This window comes from Triturus cristatus, chromosome 2_1 (assembly GCF_964204655.1).
Source record: "Triturus cristatus chromosome 2_1, aTriCri1.1, whole genome shotgun sequence".
In the NCBI taxonomy this organism is placed as follows: Eukaryota; Metazoa; Chordata; class Amphibia; order Caudata; family Salamandridae; genus Triturus; species Triturus cristatus.
In genome coordinates, this window is record NC_140581.1 from 459371640 (window position 1) to 459390142 (window position 18503).

Consider the following 18503-nt stretch of genomic DNA (forward strand, 5'->3'; position numbering starts at 1 on the left):
TCTGAATTGATTTGAATGTATTGTTAATTTAGATTTGTAGGTTTTTAGAATTGTATAGGTGGTGTATAGTTATTTTACTTTTTTTATTTTGCTTGTTTTATTTATGTTAAAAAAGGGGGATGTGTGGTAATGTGTTTCTCTATGCTTCTGTATTGGAATGCAATGAGCTCATGGAGCTTGTGTTCTGACTGTAGCTTCTTGGTTCTAAACGAGTCAGTTGCTCCTGAGCCCCTTCTTGGATGGATGTCAACCTACAATAAACTACATGCTACCAGTAACCCTCGCAGGCCTCTTCATTACAGGGGGCTTAACTGAAGCTCATCAGTTCCAGGGTGGTCCTGAGTCATTGTGGAGCCAAACGGTGCACCTATCTGTGCACAGAAAATGTCAGAGAAAATTCTCTGGATCCAGTCTGACGTCTGTGGATATTCTCAAGGTGAGGAATCTGCGGTGAAAGTACTTTCAATTTAAGACACCTGTGATTTCACAATTATGCCCTCAGTGCCAAATTCACTCATAATATCAAATGGAATGAGCCATTAAAACTGCTTATGCGTCCCTGTACAAAGTTTGCAGCATCAAATAGGACAGCAATTATTTTTGCTACCACTAATGAGTGCCGCTCGCATTAGCTTCTACCAAGTGTGCTCTGGGGAGGAATTCCGTGTTGTTTTAGACATTTCCCTAATTGAAGGAACTCTGGTGGAGTCTTCGAGCCCGTGTGCTCCAATCCTGGCTTTGCTGTGCTGTTCTGATTAGCGGGAGCGGGACTGCGAGGCCCAGAGGTGCTTGCGCCAGGACATCGCGCGCATCTGGTGCCTCTTACCGCCCCCTCCTCCCTGAAGGCCTTTTAACGCCTCGCGGCCCCCGCTTCGCGGGAGCCGCTCGCATTAGCTTCTACCAAGTGTGCTCTGGGGAGGAATTCCGTGTTGTTTTGACATTTCCCTAATTGAAGGAACTCTGGTGGAGTCTTCGAGCCCGTGTGCTCCATTCCTGGCTTTGCTGTGCTGTTCTGATTAGCGGGGGCGGGACTGCGAGGCCCAGAGGTGCTTGCGCCAGGACATCGCGCGCACCTGGTGCCTCTTCCCGCCCCCTCCTCCCTGAAGGCCTTTTAACGCCTCGTGGTCCCCGCTTCGCGGGAGCCGCTCGCATTAGCTTCTACCAAGTGTGCTCTGGGGAGGAATTCCGTGTTGTTTTGACATTTCCCTAATTGAAGGAACTCTGGTGGAGTCTTCGAGCCCGTGTTCTCCATTCCTGGCTTTGCTGTGCTGTTCTGATTAGCGGGAGCGGGACTGCGAGGCCCAGAGGTGCTTGCGCCAGGACATCGCGCGCACCTGGTGCCTCTTCCCGCCCCCTCCTCCCTGAAGGCCTTTTAACGCCTCGCGGCCCCCGCTTCGCGGGAGCCGCTCGCATTAGCTTCTACCAAGTGTGCTCTGGGGAGGAATTCCGTGTTGTTTTGACATTTGCCTAATTGAAGGAACTCTGGTGGAGTCTTCGAGCCCGTGTGCTCCATTACTGGCTTTGCTGTGCTGTTCTGATTAGCGGGAGCGGGACTGCGAGGCCCAGAGGTGCTTGCGCCAGGACATCGCGCGCACCTGGTGCCTCTTCCCGCCCCCTTCCTCCTCCTATTTAGCCCAGCTCCCTTGCGCGTACGCGGGACGCGCGCGGACTGCAGCGCGGGCGAAGCCCGGGACAAGGGCGGGACAGTCTTAGACAGTCCTAGACTGGCCGGGACTGGACTGGGCCCGCCACTCTGCCCGCACAATTATCAAAGCTAGTCGGCTGAAGTAAGACTATACCACCTATTTTATCAAAGTAGTTTTCATGTGATTGTAGTTAGCGCGCACTTATCCTGTTGTTATTCGTTTGTGTTGTATAGCAGTGTTTACTACCAACAGAAAATATGCCTAAGAAAATCGTCTCTGGAGCTTTAGATACGTTTAACACCATAGATAACTATCTGGTTCAGGTGGTAAATAAAATAAACAGTGACAGAAGGCAATCGCTAGGTTTGAGTCAATTCCCTGACCTTCACTTAGCAGGCCCCTCCACGAGTGCGCATATGACTGATACATTATCGCAAGACCCCAGCACAAACATCCCTGACACCTACCCCCTTGACGTCGGAAACCATGATCAAAGCATAGAACTGTTGGTTGACCTAGAGACAAATGCAGAGTCTGACCCCGAGTCTCAAGCGGAACTCATAGCAGAGGAATCCTCACCCTCTGTGCCTGTGACTAGGGCGGTGAGAACCTGCAGAAAAAGTCAGCCTAAACGCGGGGGACCACGGTCAGGGAGGAAAAGGGCCTCTTCCCCACCAAAGTCTAAGGAAAAAAAACAAGAACATGAGGGAGATAACCTTAGACAAATTATAGATGATGATCTATTTAACAGGATAGCGGATATGATAGACCTAAAGATAAAGACTATCATTAAGCCACTGATTGGAAAAATTGATAAGCTTACCGCAGAGGTGAAAAGGTCGGGAGGGCTGCAAAGTAAGCTAGTAGAAGAAACAGAGAATGTAGTAACCATTGGCACTAAACCAGTAGACACTGTGTTGGGAAATAATGGGGGTGATATAGTAGCAGATGAAGGCTTATCAGAGACCATTCCGCCTGGTCAGGCACCACCAGCTGTACCTAGTCAGGAAGCAGCAAGAGAGGCCCCTATACCCCCCATCTACCGCACCAACACCGCCATCCCTAGGGGATAACCCCAAACAATTTATAGTGGAAGCCTCACCATTGGTACTGGTACTAGCGAATGTACCCATCTTACCCCCTGGCCAGACAGAATCTATTTCATCTCTGACAAGCAAGGCGTTACACTGGCTGTCAAGCAACATGCAGATGGCAGATTATGGGAAAGAGCAGTTGGCAGGGGAAATTGTAATGGCGAGGAGGATGACATGGATTGGGAACAGGGAAAAAAAGTTCAAGGGGGACTGTGTAGTGTTAAATTTCTCAAACGCAGACGTGCTCCCAAATGTCCTGTCAAATATATTTCCCCCCCAACGAAGAAGCGGAACCATAATCCCTCTCACCCTAAAATTTTTCTATAGTGAGCAACAAAACGCGATCCATCCAAATATTCCAAGACCAGGGTGGGTCACAAGAAGTAACAGATGGGGTGGGGGTTTTGGACCCATACATAATGACCATGGTATTGGCCCAGCAAATAGATTCGCTGTAGGGCCAGGTGATCATCAGAATGTGTTATTTTCTAAGACCCCTAGATCAAACTGGAATATAATGAATAGGTGGGGGGCAGGTGTCCCGGTAAACGACCGAAATGACCCCGGTATCTGTGGAAATGGGTTTGGAGCTTGGCCGGTTGATGAGCAGTTTTGGATGCGTCCCAATACCCCATTACCAAGGTGGAATGTAGCAACAAATGGATGGGGATTGGAGGCCCCACCCTATGATTGGGGATTTGGTACAGTGAATAGGTATGGGGTTTTGGCAAACTTAAATGATTGCGATTGACGTATGGGGGGCCCAAATACGTAAAAAAATGGATCAAGGGTCCCATGCATAATAAGCCACACCAAAGATAGGGGCAGAGGTCTTATAGATGGTATAAACATGTTTGAGACAATTAATCTGGAAGGCCGCAAAGCGCAAGTTGCTCCAGAAAGAGAAACTGCTCCTGACTAAATTGTGGGTGTGATCGTTGGTGGCTCCCTTAAGGAGAACGAGAATGTTATTGTTAATGATAATGATATTTCGCATGATCAGTTAAATGCAGTAGAGAGAGTGGGCAACTTATCGGCTAATGGAAACCCCCACCTACGAGCAGAAGATGGGGTCCCCTTGACCGATTTTGTGGCGAAGAGAACTGTAGAAACATGCAGGATACTATGTTGGAATGTAGCGGGACTTAATTCCAAACGTAATGATAAGGAGTGGTCAAGCTTTGTCGTAAGACATAACATTATTGCCCTCCAGGAAACCTGGGATACAACTGCTAACTTTTGGTGGGATGGGTTCACTAGCTTCGCCAAGGCAGCTATTCCTAGCCGCAGCGGCAGAGCTAAGGGAGGCCTGTTATTGTTATTCTCTCTAGAATTGAAGGGCTCCCTAAAACAGATTAGTACTGACTCGCACAACATACTTATCGTAGAGAGAGAGATTAACCCCACTAGGAGGTCCTTATACATCAATTTTTAGAACTCAGGGAATAGGGATAACAGCGGTAGCAATATCGCCACTTTAGACGCTATATTAAGGTCAGGCAGCCAGATTACTCAGCTTGACACAGAGTATATCCTACTAGGCGATTTTAACATTCATCCCTGCACGTTAGCATGCAGTTTAAGTAACAAGGAATGGGGTGATGGTCCCGAGGGACCTCACTTTGAACATACCACAGAGGGAGAGGAGCTAGAGGACTTCCTGGCAAATTTCAACTTGTACGAACCAGAGGGGGGCCCAAGAATAGCTACCTTCACTGGCACCAATCCCGGAACCATAATTGATTATATTTTCACCACACAAGGTATTCTAAACCAGGTGCTTTCCTACTGCACTGTGTTATCTCACCACAGTGAACATAACCCTGTCTTACTTGAAGTGGCTTGGGGAGATTACATGGGGCCAAATCCGGGGAAAGTGAGGTCGGACCATACTTTGCGTACCTCTGATCAGGGTAGGAGAGTTAAGTGGGCTAAGGTGGTCCCAGAAAACTTCTATGCTGAGGTTTTCCCAAAAATTAAGGAACAGGTTGAGGTTTGCCAGAACCCTCGTGCCCCGGGTTGTGAAACTATAGGGGCCTTTGAGTCGATCTGTGGGCAGGTGTCGCATGACCTCCTGGCTAAATCAAAGAAGGGAGAACCGAATAAGAAGCGCTGGTTCGACACCGCATGTTCAAAAGCACACAGGTCTCTGATGGTAGCTTTGAAAAAAATACCTAGGGTAAGGGGCGAGATTGTTAGATTGAGGAAAACCTATAAGTCAGCTATAAAAATCAGACAAGAAAGCATCAAACGGGAAGCCTGGGAAAATCTCCTATCCGTGGCTGTCCTGAAGGACAGTCGGAAATTCTGGGAAATAATTAAACAACCATTCTTTTCCGACCAAAATAACGAGGCCATGGACTGTGTCATCCCAGATGACAAGTGGTTGAATCATTTTAAAAATGTGTATGGGGATAATGATCAGGCAACCCAGGATGTGTCGCTGGCCACTTTAGACGCCACTCCTATTCATTTCTATAGTACAGAAGTGGAGAAAGCTATCTTGGCCACAACCAAGCATAAGGCCCCGGGCCCCGACGGGGTGCCAGCCGATTTTTTCATACATGCCCCAAAGTTGTGGGCAGAGGTATTGGCCAACGTCTTTACCGCCGTTAATAGCAACCCTACACCATCTTCCTGGGACATTTCCACCATCGTCCCCATCTTTAAAAAGGGCCAGCGGGACGACCCCGGGTGTTATAGGCCCATATTCCTCTTGGACTCGTCGGTGAAGATCTTAGGCAGAGTCCTTTTGTCCAGGCTGAGGGATAATGTTGAGAGTTGCGGAGGGTTGTCAGAGATCCAGTATGGGTTTAGAGAGAGGAAAGGCACAATCGAACAATGCTCCAACCTACACCTGCTCATATTAAAGTATACGGTGGCCAAGGAGGGGTCCTTGTTTCTAGCATTCATGGACCTCTCCTCGGCCTTCGATTTGGTGAACAGGGCTAAGTTATGGATGACCTTGCTGAAAATGGGGATCGACGAGGCATTGGTAAGATTTATGGCTTCCCTACACCAGGAGCTTTTTTCGGCCGTACGAGTCACAAATGAGGGTAGGTGCACGTCCCTTTTCAAATCCCTGAGGGGGGTAAGGCAGGGCTGCATATTGGCCCCTCTGCTCTTCACAATTTATATTAACGGTCTGGGTGCACATTTGGAGGAGAAGGAAGTCGACGTTCCGCGTGCGGGAGCAGTTAAGATCCCAGCGCTCCTGTACGCGGACGACGCCGTGCTAATTGCGCGCACGGGTGTCGGCCTTCAACGCCTCTTAAATGCCTTTGGCACATTCATGGAACAGCTTGATTTAAAAATAAATGCTAGTAAATCGCATACCATGGTGGTGGGCCGAGAAAGTAGTAAGAGGAGAACAATAACCTTTACGTGTAGAGGGGATATGGTTTCTAGAGTTTACACTTTTCCCTACTTGGGGGTACTTTTTGACCAGAGAGGAACTTGGGGTCCTCAAGTGAGGGCGAAGAGGTTGGCGGTTATTAGATCATCGTCTGCCCTCATGGGCTTTGCGGGCAGGTTAGGTGCCAGGCCCATGGAAGCGTTGTTAAAAATTTACAAGAGTAAACCTGTCGCCGTTGCGTTATATGGTTCACAAATTTGGGGCTATGTAAACGTGGAACCAATCCAGAGAGCGGAGAACAGATTCATACGGACACTCCTCTCTGTGCCGCAGTCAACACCAACTTACTCAATACACTTGGAGGTGGGCCTAGATTTCCTTACTGATGGGTTGAATATGGCTCCCCTGATCTTTTGGTTAAAGACGTGGCTTAATGAAGACCTCCCACTGAACCAAAAGATCATGTCCGACGTCTTGTCCCTAGACCATTGTAAAAAGATCCCCTGGCTGGCCTATCTGTTGAAGGTATTCTCAGATTTGGGACGACCAGAGCTCTTTACTTCCCCCCAAGATATCAAGGTCCAAGACATCGATCTTGTCAAAAAGCATTTTATGGGGAGGGCAAGAGCACTTTGTGAAGAAAGGGAATTAGTGAAACCATCAGTAAGGGGCCATTACTTACTTGTTAATTCATTTTCTTTAGCACCGTATCTTGGTTTCGTTACAAATCCATTCCATAGGTTTCTTTTAACCAAGTTCAGGTTTAATTTGTTACATTTTTATTTAGGCACTTTTAAAACATGGGAAAAACCGGAAAAAGCCTTACCCTGCAGTTGCGATCATTTCTCACCCCAAGACACCATGCATTTTGTTATGTTTTGTGGGTTTTATTTAGAGCCAAGGAAAAAATATCTGGTATCAGCTTTGAAGGAGGCGGGCTTCACACAAGTGAGACCGGCTCTGCTCTTCTTGCAATCATTGCCCAACATACATATTACCTTTTGTATAGCCAATTTCTTGGTAGCTGCAGTTAGGATGAAAAAACATATCCATTAGATCCATCGTTATTCCTTTTTAACTTTTGTATGCCTAGATTTGTTTTAATGTAAATTATTTTATTGTCATATTTTAACACGCATGAAATGTTCCTAGCTCTTTGTATGAAATGTTTTTAATCTCTTTGTATGACTTTAATTGAGTCGAATAAAGATATTTTGACTGACAGACTGAGTGGAGGGTCCCCCCCCCCCCCCTCAAAGCAATCACCTTCTGCAACTTCTTAAAAATGTAATCAAGTTGCTGGCTTTTTAACAACGATCTTAATTACTAGAAAGGTAGCAAGACAGAAAGTCAATTTACAGCTGTTGAGTGTAACGCTCTCTGTTTTTAGCAACTCTGACACTACGTTGTTTTCGGATGTTCAATAAAAATTACTTTGCACAATTAGTACTGATCAGTCATCTGTCTGGATGGCCAGATGATCTTCCAGCAAAACTTTAAAAAACTCTCCTTATTTCTGTTTTTACAAGTCTGAGCTATTCAGAATGCATCTTTGGGATCTTAACTGGTCCATAACGAATTTAAAGCAGATTATCTTATCCCCATCCTAAAGAAACCATCTCTCGCCTAATATAATTTTTCTAATAATCAGCCAATTTTTCAATTTATCCATACGGCCTAGATACTTGAGAAAGCAATTTTTAATCAACTAAATGTCTGTGTGGAGAGTAATAATTCTCTCCATGAAATGCAAGCCTGCTTTTGGTTTAGCTCCAGTACAGAAGCTATGGTAGAAGCTGCACTGGATGTGTTAAGCCACTCTCCCAACGAAGACCATCTGGCAACTTTGACTTGTTAGCAGCTTCTGATATCGTAGTATCATGAGGCTTGCCTTATTTCTGCTTTTGAGCCCCACCAAATCATAGATTGATTTGTGTTCTTATTATCATCTATGTATATTTTACAATGCATGATTTAATCATTTCATTTATGGTGAGAAACAGTATAGAAGATCCCAGCAAGAGCCTCTTGAAGCTAGTGAAGATTCAGGAATTCCAGACGCATATATCTATAGCTGTCTGCGTAAATGTCGCACACTAGGCACACTGGCTTTAGCTACCTGCTTCTCAAAAGACCAGCGACATAACATAAAAGAAATTGGCCTTATTTTCTGAGCACACTTCAGAGTGGAAAAATACCTAATTATGAAAAAGCCTATTTGCTGCGGGCCATTTAGGAACTCATATTTCGTCATCCAAAGACAGACTTTCCATCTATAGTAAGAGGCAGAGTATATACTTGGTCCTTAGTCATATTTTCTGTCTTAGTGCTAATTTTACCATGTACCTCTAACCTACCTCAATCTAAGGCTCACATGGTCTCCTGTTCCTTTGACCCCACGGCCCCCTACAACTGCAGGAGTCCGCATCTTATTTTAAATTTGTGCCCTGGTTTCCATCCGGGGCACCCCACAACATGTCCCAGGGAGCGGTGGAGGAAGCCCATAGCACCGGCAGCACTGCAGGCTCCCCTGCCTGCACCTACCCCAGGTGCAGAGGGAGCTGGCATTGTTCCCACCAGGCAGGAGCAATTCTGTGTTTCCCTGCCCGCAAGAGAGCGGGCAGGGAAACATATTTGCTTACACCCAGAGGAAGCAGCTTTCTGCTCTCGCTAGTTGTAAGCACCTATTAGTTCCCTGTCCAAGCTCTTGTAGGCAGGGAAACCATGGTGTCCTGGAGGTTGGGGCCCCCCGTGGCACCATACAAGAATTGGCCCCGGGAGATGAGGGTCCCTAGGACCATACAATGGATCACATGCCCCCTCCCATTTACTTTATTATCGGCCCCAGGGAATGGGTCCTCAGGGCCTCACAGGGAAGAGAGGCGGGTGCATACCCTCTCCCCTGTGAAACAGAACGCGGCCCCCCCAGCCCCCAACAAGCCCTGGCCTACAACCATGGAGCGAGAAGGGATTATAAGCATGGGAGGCCATGCTTTGCTTTCTTTCTTTTCTTTTTTTATTTTACCATGAATTTGTGGCTCCACCACAAACTTGTGGTAAATTTAAAAAAAAGTATATGTTTTTGGCCCTCCAGAACAACCAAACATGGTGATGGAAGGAGTGCTGAAACTTTTCAATCACTCACTCCAGGCTTAACCTTGCCTTTCATGGGAACAGTCCAGCCCGAAGAATGGATTTAACCATGATCTCTAGACTGAGGGTGAATGTTTAATTTGTTCAGTATTCCGTCAATCATTTGTTTGCGCTGCATTTTTCACCCCAAGTGGGATGGGTATGCCCGGACACGGACCACTTGCTCGCTGTTCCACTTGATTCAAGCTAGCTAGGCTGATGAGGGGTGATACCCTCAAACCAGTTACAGGATGCTTGTTTCCGGTCCAGGGAGGACCTGGCTTGGCAGTTCAGACTGGACTGTTCCCCATGAGGAGCAGGGTCAAGACTGATTTGCAAATGGCTGTGTTCAAACTGGGGTGGCATGGTGAGCAAAAGAACAATGGATTTAACCTAAATCTCTAGACGGGGGGGGGGGGGGGGGGGGGGGGGTAATATTTTATTTGTTCAGCTGTCCGTCCATCATTTATCTGCGCCTTTAGAACAATCACCAAGTCTAGCTCAGGGGGCACGTTGTACCTACCCTGCCACCTTACATCTTTTTTTATACTAATTTCCAGGACGGAGGACTGAGTATCAAAGTCCTAAAATGGCTGGCACCACATCTTTGTCGATGTTGTGCAGCCTATCAGATCTTATCTTAAGATCAGTCGCTCCGCTGAGCCTCCGCGGAGTGAATTATACAAAGTTTATTAGCCTTCATTTCTCAACACCTGCTGAAAGGATTTAAAACAAATCACAAAAAGCCTGCTTTCTGGACCAAGATCTAGCTTTCTGCCAAATCTGGTGTAATTCCGTTCAATAGTTTTTGCAGTATCGCTGTTCAATTTTCCTATGGAAAAATGAATGGCGAAAACACGTTTTGAGATCCCTCTTTTATTCGGCTCCCGCTTGACAGATCATCCAAAACTTCCAGAAAGGAGCAGAGTTATGTTCTCCAGAGTGAAAATATTTTCCCTGGGGAGATGTGAAGCTCACCTGGGTTTTCCGCAGGGGCGAAATGGACGGAACGGATGCCAGATCCCTACTTCCCTCGCCCACCTCTTCTGCCCAACAGAGTCAAAGCAAAGAGGGAAGGTGGGAAGTGGGATTCTAGTGTTCTACCTACTGCAGGTTTGGCAGTTGTATGAAGGCAATATCAAAGTACTAGAGCGAGAGACTCACATAATGTATCTAGAAAATAAACACACACTTATTATTTTCAAAGACTGCAGAATTTAAGCTGTAAACAAAGAAAAATGTGAAACATACCAACCTTGACAACAACCACCGATGAGAATCAACTGACCCACAAAAATCATATATTTTGCCTGAAATCCAGGAAAAAACAAAAAAAACGTATTTTCCTAGTCGGGAAAAACAATAAAGGGAACAAACGTAGGGAACAAAAAGGTGGTGGGTCAAAGTGAATAGTTTACAGTAAAGTGGTTTAAAAGACAATGTCTCTTGGTTTGCAGAAAGAGATATGAAGAAATCTTGGAATGAAACAAGTGCAAGGCAAGAAGCACCTTCCAGAATGTATGAAGGAGCACTACATCAGATAAGTAACTTAAGCCACTAGATACTTGGATAATACGTATTCTACCTTGTAACTGGACTAGGATTCATTTGAAATACCTCTTTTTGCATTTCTTCAATATGCAGGTACCAGGAGTTGAAGCGTGGAAAAATGCTGCAGTCAGGAGAAAAGCAAATGGACTGACCTACGAGTGAAATCCAGGACACTGCTGTGCCCCAGAAGACGAACTTCACACCAAAAGGAACAGAGTACCGCAGGATGCCGGGAGAGAAACACCCAGGACGTCTCTTCAGCGCGGAGCTGAAAGGAGAATGCAGGTAAGCGGGGAAATCACAGGACACCTGGCGGGGTCCGAGATGGAACACGAAGCACGTTGCCCTTGCGGACCCCTTCCCTTTTGAGTGTCTCAAGCACAGTCTTCGCCAGCTGACGGGAGTCGGCAGGCGGGGCACGCATCGGAGGCCACGGGCGGGATTAGGAGCGTTGCTGCAGGCAGCGCTGACTGCGAAGTCCGACAGGAGACACCACTTCATACATAGCCCATGAAATATTGTAGTGATACTCCCTATGCTCTCCATTTCCAAACTGGAAACACGCTGCCCTGAAGGGAAGATGATTTGTGTGTGTTTACAGAAATGAAGAGCGTGAAAGGGGGGTGAGGGAATTTCCATCACCCCTCAACATGAAACGTACAAATATATGTTAATCGACTTTCATCTGCAGGTCCTCACAAGATTGCCCACATTCCGAAAAGCCACCATACTAGTCCTTAGGATTTGGAATTCAACCTCACAAATTCCCTTCTAAAATAATTTCTTCTTCTAGGTGGCACTTAGGTGTGTAACCAGTATGAGAACTGGGCCAACTGTGTTTGCTCTTAGTCAGAAGAACAAGCACTCTTGGCTTTTGTTAAAGTTAGGCCCAGTGAATTTCTATGGTTCGTGAAAGGACATAGCAGCCTACTATTTCATTTGTGATTGCCCCAACCAAGATAGATTTGTAAAACTGAAATAGCCCTTTGTTCATTACATGCTGTAGGAATGGCTGTTCCGCGCACAGCTCGTTTCTAATTTGAGTGGAGAGAAAGGTTCCTCTTTTCTAACTACAAGATGTCTTGAGAGCACCGTGAAGGAATATTGAGGCTTTGTGAAAATGTTTGCATTTACTGAGAGATCCCAGATCTTGGTACTCAAGGATCTAATGGGCTACATCTATCCTAAAATCAATCAATAAATGTAGAGTTTGATTGGAGCTCGTTTAATTATTTTTCTTTACCTCTGGAGAATTTCCGTCCTTAAAAAATGGCACCCAACTACTTACTGATTACTGAAAATGTATTTGCCAGTTACCCTAACAATCACCTTGAATGTCCCTAGATGTGTCACTTTGTTACAATTCAGTCTGTTTAATTTAACATTAATGAAATCGTTTCTTTTATTTTTGATTTTAGGAAGTCTCGTTTCATCTATTTGAGCCTGAGTTGGTCCTGAGTTCAAGATTAGGAAGACTCACAAATTGTTTTCTTTCCACAAGTCTTTGGAAGGTGAAGAAACATTATGATGTACTCCCTGGTCCAGCTTTTCATCATATAATTTAGCTCAGTTAAACTATTATAAAAGAGGACTATTCATATGTACATCCGTCCATTCATATGTATATCCGTCCAATCTCACCATATCAGGCGTACAGCGGCAAGTCTGTTGGAACACAACTCTACTGCAGACATTTTTCTGTTCATGGTTAAGGATGTGAACCTTGAGTTGCTAGCCAGCACAGGCAAAGTAGTCCAAGCCATGACACTGTACCCACTTACAGGGGAACAAAATAATAAAATCACAATTGAAATACTAGCCACAGAAGAGACATCGTCCTAGCAGCATTTCATCACTATTTTAGCTCATCATTGCTATTCTAGGGACAGCTTATCCTATTTTATTTAATCCAGCACCCATCCTAAGGAAAGAGAGGTTATCCATATTCATTTATAGCCCATGTTTAAACTTTTACATTAAATACTTTGTTTCTTTTTGTCTGCCTTAAATCGTAAACCTATTTTAACTTACCTAATGTCTGTTCCTTCTTATCGAGCCCCAGATGTGCTCTGATTTGTCCAGGTTCACATCCATAACAAGTTTCAGTTCCTGTGTGCATATGGAAAGAGAGCACTGTCTCCCCAATCTTTACTTCATCCCCATGCTCTAACACACATGGCTCAGATTTAATTGCTGGCTATTTAAAAAAATAAAAATGAAATTAGTCCTCAGTGTAAACATGTGGTTTAAAACAAAATGGATTGTAAACAAGAACCAAATATAAATTAACAAATACATAACAATATGAAGATTAAAAGCATACAGGGATACATTTCATAATAGTCATCTGTTTTAGTCTCTTATTTTTAAATCTATCTTATTATGGCTGAATACTCTAGCTGCATTGCTGCCTTGTGCACCTTATTGTATTGTATCGTAATTGCATTTACATAGCGCTTACTACCCCATATGAGGCGTCAAATCGCTTTTTCGGAGAGTAGCACGCTACTCCAAAACCCATTAAGGATTAGTGTTGAGTTAGTAAAGTGAAATAAGAGTACTTTGAGTGGTGGATAGGTTAGTCAGTTATTTGGGTTCAGAAGGATAGCGGAGGGATAGAAGAGGGAAAAGGGTTTGCATTTATATAGCCATTGTTACCCCGATGGGGTGTTAAAGCACTTTTTTCAGCAAGTAGCACGCTACTCCGGAACCCATGAAGGATTAGTGGTGAATAAATATAGTGAAATATTAAAGCAATTTAAGTGGTGGATATTAATCAGTTATTTGGATTGAGGAGGATAACAGAGGGATAGACGAGGGTAAAAAGGTTTGCATTTATATAGTGCTTGCTACCCCTAATGAGGTGTTGAAGTGCTTTTTTCGGCTAGTAGCACGCTAGTCTGGAACCCATACAGGATTAGAGGTGAATTAGTATAGTGAAATATGAGATTTGAGAAGTGGATATGTTAGTCTGTTATTTCGATTGAAAAGGATAGTGGAGGGATGGAAGAGTGAAGGATTTTGACTTTTCTTTTTTTGGGACGTCATAGCAGTAGTGGGAGGCTTGGGATGAGTAAAAATGGATGTGGAGGGGAAGAGTCAGAGGGAAGAGTTTAGAAAGGCTTTTATGGGGGGGGTCAGTATTGTTAAAGAGGTGTCAGGTGGTACAAGGAGCGGTAGAGTAGGGGAGAGTCTAGAAAGGGCTATTTTGGGGACCATAGTAGTGGCATGGGGTTTGGGAGAGTGTGGAGGTAATGGATATATTGATAGAGGTAAAGGGTGAGAAATAGGCTACTGCATTGGAAAGAGTAGTAGATAGAGATCTGAGATGAGTCAGAGTTGAGGTAGAAGAAATATTGTGAGATGTATAGGGTGGGAAATAGGGTAGTGTGTTGGATATGCTGAATTAGAAGAAAGTAATAAATATATAGATACATAAGTACATGGAATGTTTATGGATGCATAAAGGAAGTAAGTATAAGTAGATTAAAGATGCATTAGATAAACTCTGGTTTTCAAGTGTTGTACTTAATTCTTTTTTTTTTTTAAACATAATTATTCTACATGTTTATACAAAGCAATACACATATATTTGTACATATATATAGTACAAATAAATGCGTATATACAGAGTGATATGCTGTATATTTCTGTTTGCGTATTGTGCTTATGTGGGGAAGAGCCAATTCTTGAGTAGTTTACTGAAGATAAGGTGGTTTTCGGTGGATCTTATGTTGGGGGATAAAGAGTTCCATATTTTGGCTGCTTGAACAGAGAAGGATGTGCCACCCATGTTGAATTTCTTGTATCATGGGATTTTGGGGCGAGGTGCCACTCTAGAGCAGAGGTTCCTATGATGAATGTGTTTGGTGATTTTATTCCTGATGAAGAGCGGTCCCATTCCATGTATTGTTTTGTGGGGTGATACAAAGCAGCTTGAACGTGGATCTTCTGGTAACCGGTAACCAATGCAGGGCTTTGAAAGGCCTTATGTACACCAAATCTATGTATGTCTTGTATCTATATGTATACAAAATGTGCTAATGCTATAAATGACAGTACCTAGGCACCCATTGTAGTATGGAGCTATGCTAAAACCGAAAAGGTTGCACCATGCCCAATGTACTTCTTTCAGTAACTCAATATCACAATTGCCCATCAATTAATGGAGTATTGGTGGATTGACTGACAGGATCAAAACATCTCATGGGTTTTGAAAGAGGAATCAGTTTGAGGTGCACAACAAGCTAGGGAACATGAGAAGAGAGCCTTTCTTTTCCACGTTTTCACTTATCTTACACTCAGAATAAAACCAAGCCAGAAAAAAGAGACAGTCAATTAGCACAGAGGAAGACATATGCTATCCATGCAAGAATCCACTGGGAAAGTGTATGGACTCGGGTTGTTGAGATGACTGAGAAAAGCAATGAAACATAGGAGAATTATTTAATCTGCGACAGGTGAAGAAAACTATAAATAACCAGATGACCTACAGAGCTGGCACAGGGCATGGAGTAATTTTAAAGATCCAACAGAAAATAAAACAATCCTAGCAAAGATACTACAAGAGGCCAAAGCACCCAATGGCACCATTGTCTACCTATGAACTTGGAAATAAAGTACCCTTAGACCAACGGAAGAAACATGCATGTATAAGGACAATAAAAATAACATCATAATAAAATCTTATCTATCAACGTTTTTTACTTTTTTTATTGGTAGTTTGCAGGTGAGGATCAATATACAGATATCATATTACAAGCATCAATACGGTATATTGTTACCCAGCTGTAAACAGCAGCTTGGCGCCGTTCCCAACACATAGAGCGCTAACTTTAGGAGGTGCCATAAAGAAGTTAGTTTTACAATGTAACCTAGGCCATATTGCTGGTACAATTTTCTTGGGACCTTTTATATCCCACTATCACAATAGTCCATTTGCAAACAAACTTCTAGCGCTATTTGGCAGCTTCTGGCGGAATGAGGGAGCCTCTCCGGGTTGCAGTAGTGTGTCTTTCTTCAGTATTTAGTCAAGGTTCTAGAGTAGTGCAGTATCTCGTGTCTCTGACCCCTATGCACAGTAGTGGGTACATCTGTGCGGGGGATTGGGGCACGTGTGGGGGTACATTCCTGAGGTGGACTGGCAATGAGAGCCTAGCTTATTTGTGGGGCCATCCAGGCAGGAGCCTGAGGGCCTATTGGATCAGGGCGTGGATGTATCACTAGGGTACCGCTCCTACGTGGGTGAAGTCCTGGTGCTATTGTCACTATAAGCTTACAGGGAGAGGGGGAGGCGGGCGCAAGCGGGGATGGGGGAGTCTCTAGCAGAGAGCCATGTTGTGTAGGTGGCCCCGTATTATTCTCAGAGGAGTTAGCACTGGTCCCATCTTCGTGGCTATCCCCCTGCGCGAGGTCCGTCATAATACTCCAGGTCTCCAAGTCCCTGTCTGCGTTTTCATCCGTGCGAACCGATCTGAGTTGACGCTCCTCCGCTACCCCTCACTCCCGCAAGTCCGCTTTCCATTACTCCACGGAGATGGGGAAGGGGGGGCGTATCCACCTTCCAATGAATAGCTCTGCTGCGTTTTGCTAATACCAGCCTAAGCATAGGGAATTTATGCTGGATGCGGGTTGTGGCCTTGGGGGATCAGGAGTACCCCCAAGAGGCATTGCTTAATGGAGGCTTTAATTGAGAGCTTTGTTGCTCTTCGCAGAGTGTCCGGCACTATGCTCCAGTAGGGGCCAAGCCTCGGGAAGTCCCAGGTTACATGAATAAAATGAGCCGGGGAGGAGCCGCATCTTGAGCACTTAGGTGCGTGCGTTGGGTCAAACCTCGCCAGGCGTGCAGATGTCTGGCAAGTGTGGTGCAGATAATTGAACTGTGTAAGCTTGAACCGGGCGTTGCTCGAAACATCCTGAACCAGCGCCAAAGCGCTTTTCCACTCCCCGTCCGTTAGGGGCATGGGCAGGTCTTCCTCCCACATCCTCTGTGTCGGGGCTATGTCCAGCCTGCAGTCCGTTTTTAGGGCCTTGGACAGCCTGGATATTAACCCTTGGAAGGAGCCCGGGTCCAAGATCGTGCACAGCGTGCTCGATTCCTCCGGCTCAATCAGGAATGTAGTCCAGATTTCCCGAAACGTGCGGGTTATCTTTGCATATTGGAGGAAGTGGCCCTCTGGGAGCCCGTAGTGCTCCCTGGTATCCTCGAATGATATGAAGGAGTCGTTGAGATAAAGATCTCCAGCCATGGTGCAGCCTCCTGCATTCCAGCTGTCCACATCCATTACAGATTGTATTTGGCGGTATCCCGGAAGCCATTCCAGTGGGAGCACACGCGCATAGAGGCTTTTCGCAGCACAAGAATTACCTCCCGTTCCCAGGCCCAGGCAACCTGTTTCACTATGAATGGGCAGTGCCGGGGAGTCCTGGCTCCCATCATCAGAAACTTAGGGAGTTCTTCTTCCAGACACCAACCAGCCAACAGACTTTTTTCAGTGTTCGAGCCCTCCGCACACCACTGTGCTGCATATTGGAGGAGTCCTGCAATGTAATATAAACGCAAATCAGGGAGCCCCATGCCACTCTGATCCATGTCCAGCTTGAGGAAGTCAAGCTTAACTTTGTTCCGCTTGCCCGCCCAAACCAGCAGGACCAGTAGGCTATTCAGAGTAGTGAAGGTGTCATTCGGGATGCAGCAAAATGAGTTCTGGAGGGTGTATAAACATCTTGGAAGCATGACCATGTTTGCCAGTGCTACCCGCCCCATGACAGCGGCAACCGGTTCCAAAAAAGTATTGACTCCTTCAAGTTGTCAAGGGTTCTCCCTGTGTTCAGGGCATATCGGGCTTTGGGGGAGTGAGCCATCTGTTTTCCCAGATCCCGAAATTGGTCACTTTTACACATTAGCGCTATTAGTGGGAGTGCGGTCACTTCAAGCCCCGCTAGACCCGCCAGTGGGAACGCGATCGATTTCACGGGGTTAATTACCAGTCCGGACACTACACCAAAATCAAACAGGACGGTTAGTAGGGCCGGGATAGCCTCCGCCGGCTGACACATGTACACCTACGCGTCATCCGCGTAAAGGGACACGACATGGGTCTGTTCGTCTATCTCCAGACCCCAGCACTCCATGTCTCTTTGGAGACGGATGGCGAGTAGCTCCATAGCGATTGCAAATAGGAGTGGGGATAGAGGGCACCCCTGTCTCGTACCTCATTCGATGGTGATTGATTCAGAGATCAGCTCGCCTGTACGCACCCTAACAGTGGGTCTCTGGTACATAAGTCGTACCCATGCCACAAATTATTGCCCCAGCCCCATTCTAAGCAGGACTTGCCACAGATAATCCCATTGCAGGGTATCGAAGGCTTTCTCGATGTCCAGTGAAATTACTGCTGCTGGCGTCTCCGAGCCCGCGACAGAGTGCATCACGTGCGCTAACCTTCGTAGGTTCATGTGGGTGCCTATGCCCGGCATAAACCCGCACTGGTCCTCGTGGACCAGGAGGGTCACCACCCTATTTAGCCTAGAAGCCAGCACCTTAGCTGGAATTTTGATATCCACTCCGAGCATAGAGAGGGGGCGGTGGGAACCAGGCAAGGTGGGGTCCCTCTCTGGTGTAGGGGCAATACTATTTGAGCTTCTCTCATGGAATTTGGGAGTATCCCTGTCTGCCTAGCTTCCTGCAGTGTCTCCAGTAGTCCAGGGAGGAGTTGATCCGCA

At 45.7% G+C, this 18503-nt stretch overlaps 1 protein-coding gene across 4 annotated transcripts in view; it reads right to left on the minus strand.

Moving 5' to 3' along the window:
* AGGF1 (angiogenic factor with G-patch and FHA domains 1) overlaps positions 1-18503 on the minus strand; it is a 499672-nt gene that overhangs the window by 151325 nt on the left and 329844 nt on the right. For all 4 annotated transcript variants that reach the window (XM_085632277.1, XM_085632275.1, XM_085632276.1 and 1 more), the window contains one exon: positions 12810-12975. In XM_085632277.1, coding sequence (XP_085488403.1) covers positions 12810-12975 — 166 coding nt within the window. The remainder of the gene's footprint in view (positions 1-12809; positions 12976-18503) is intronic.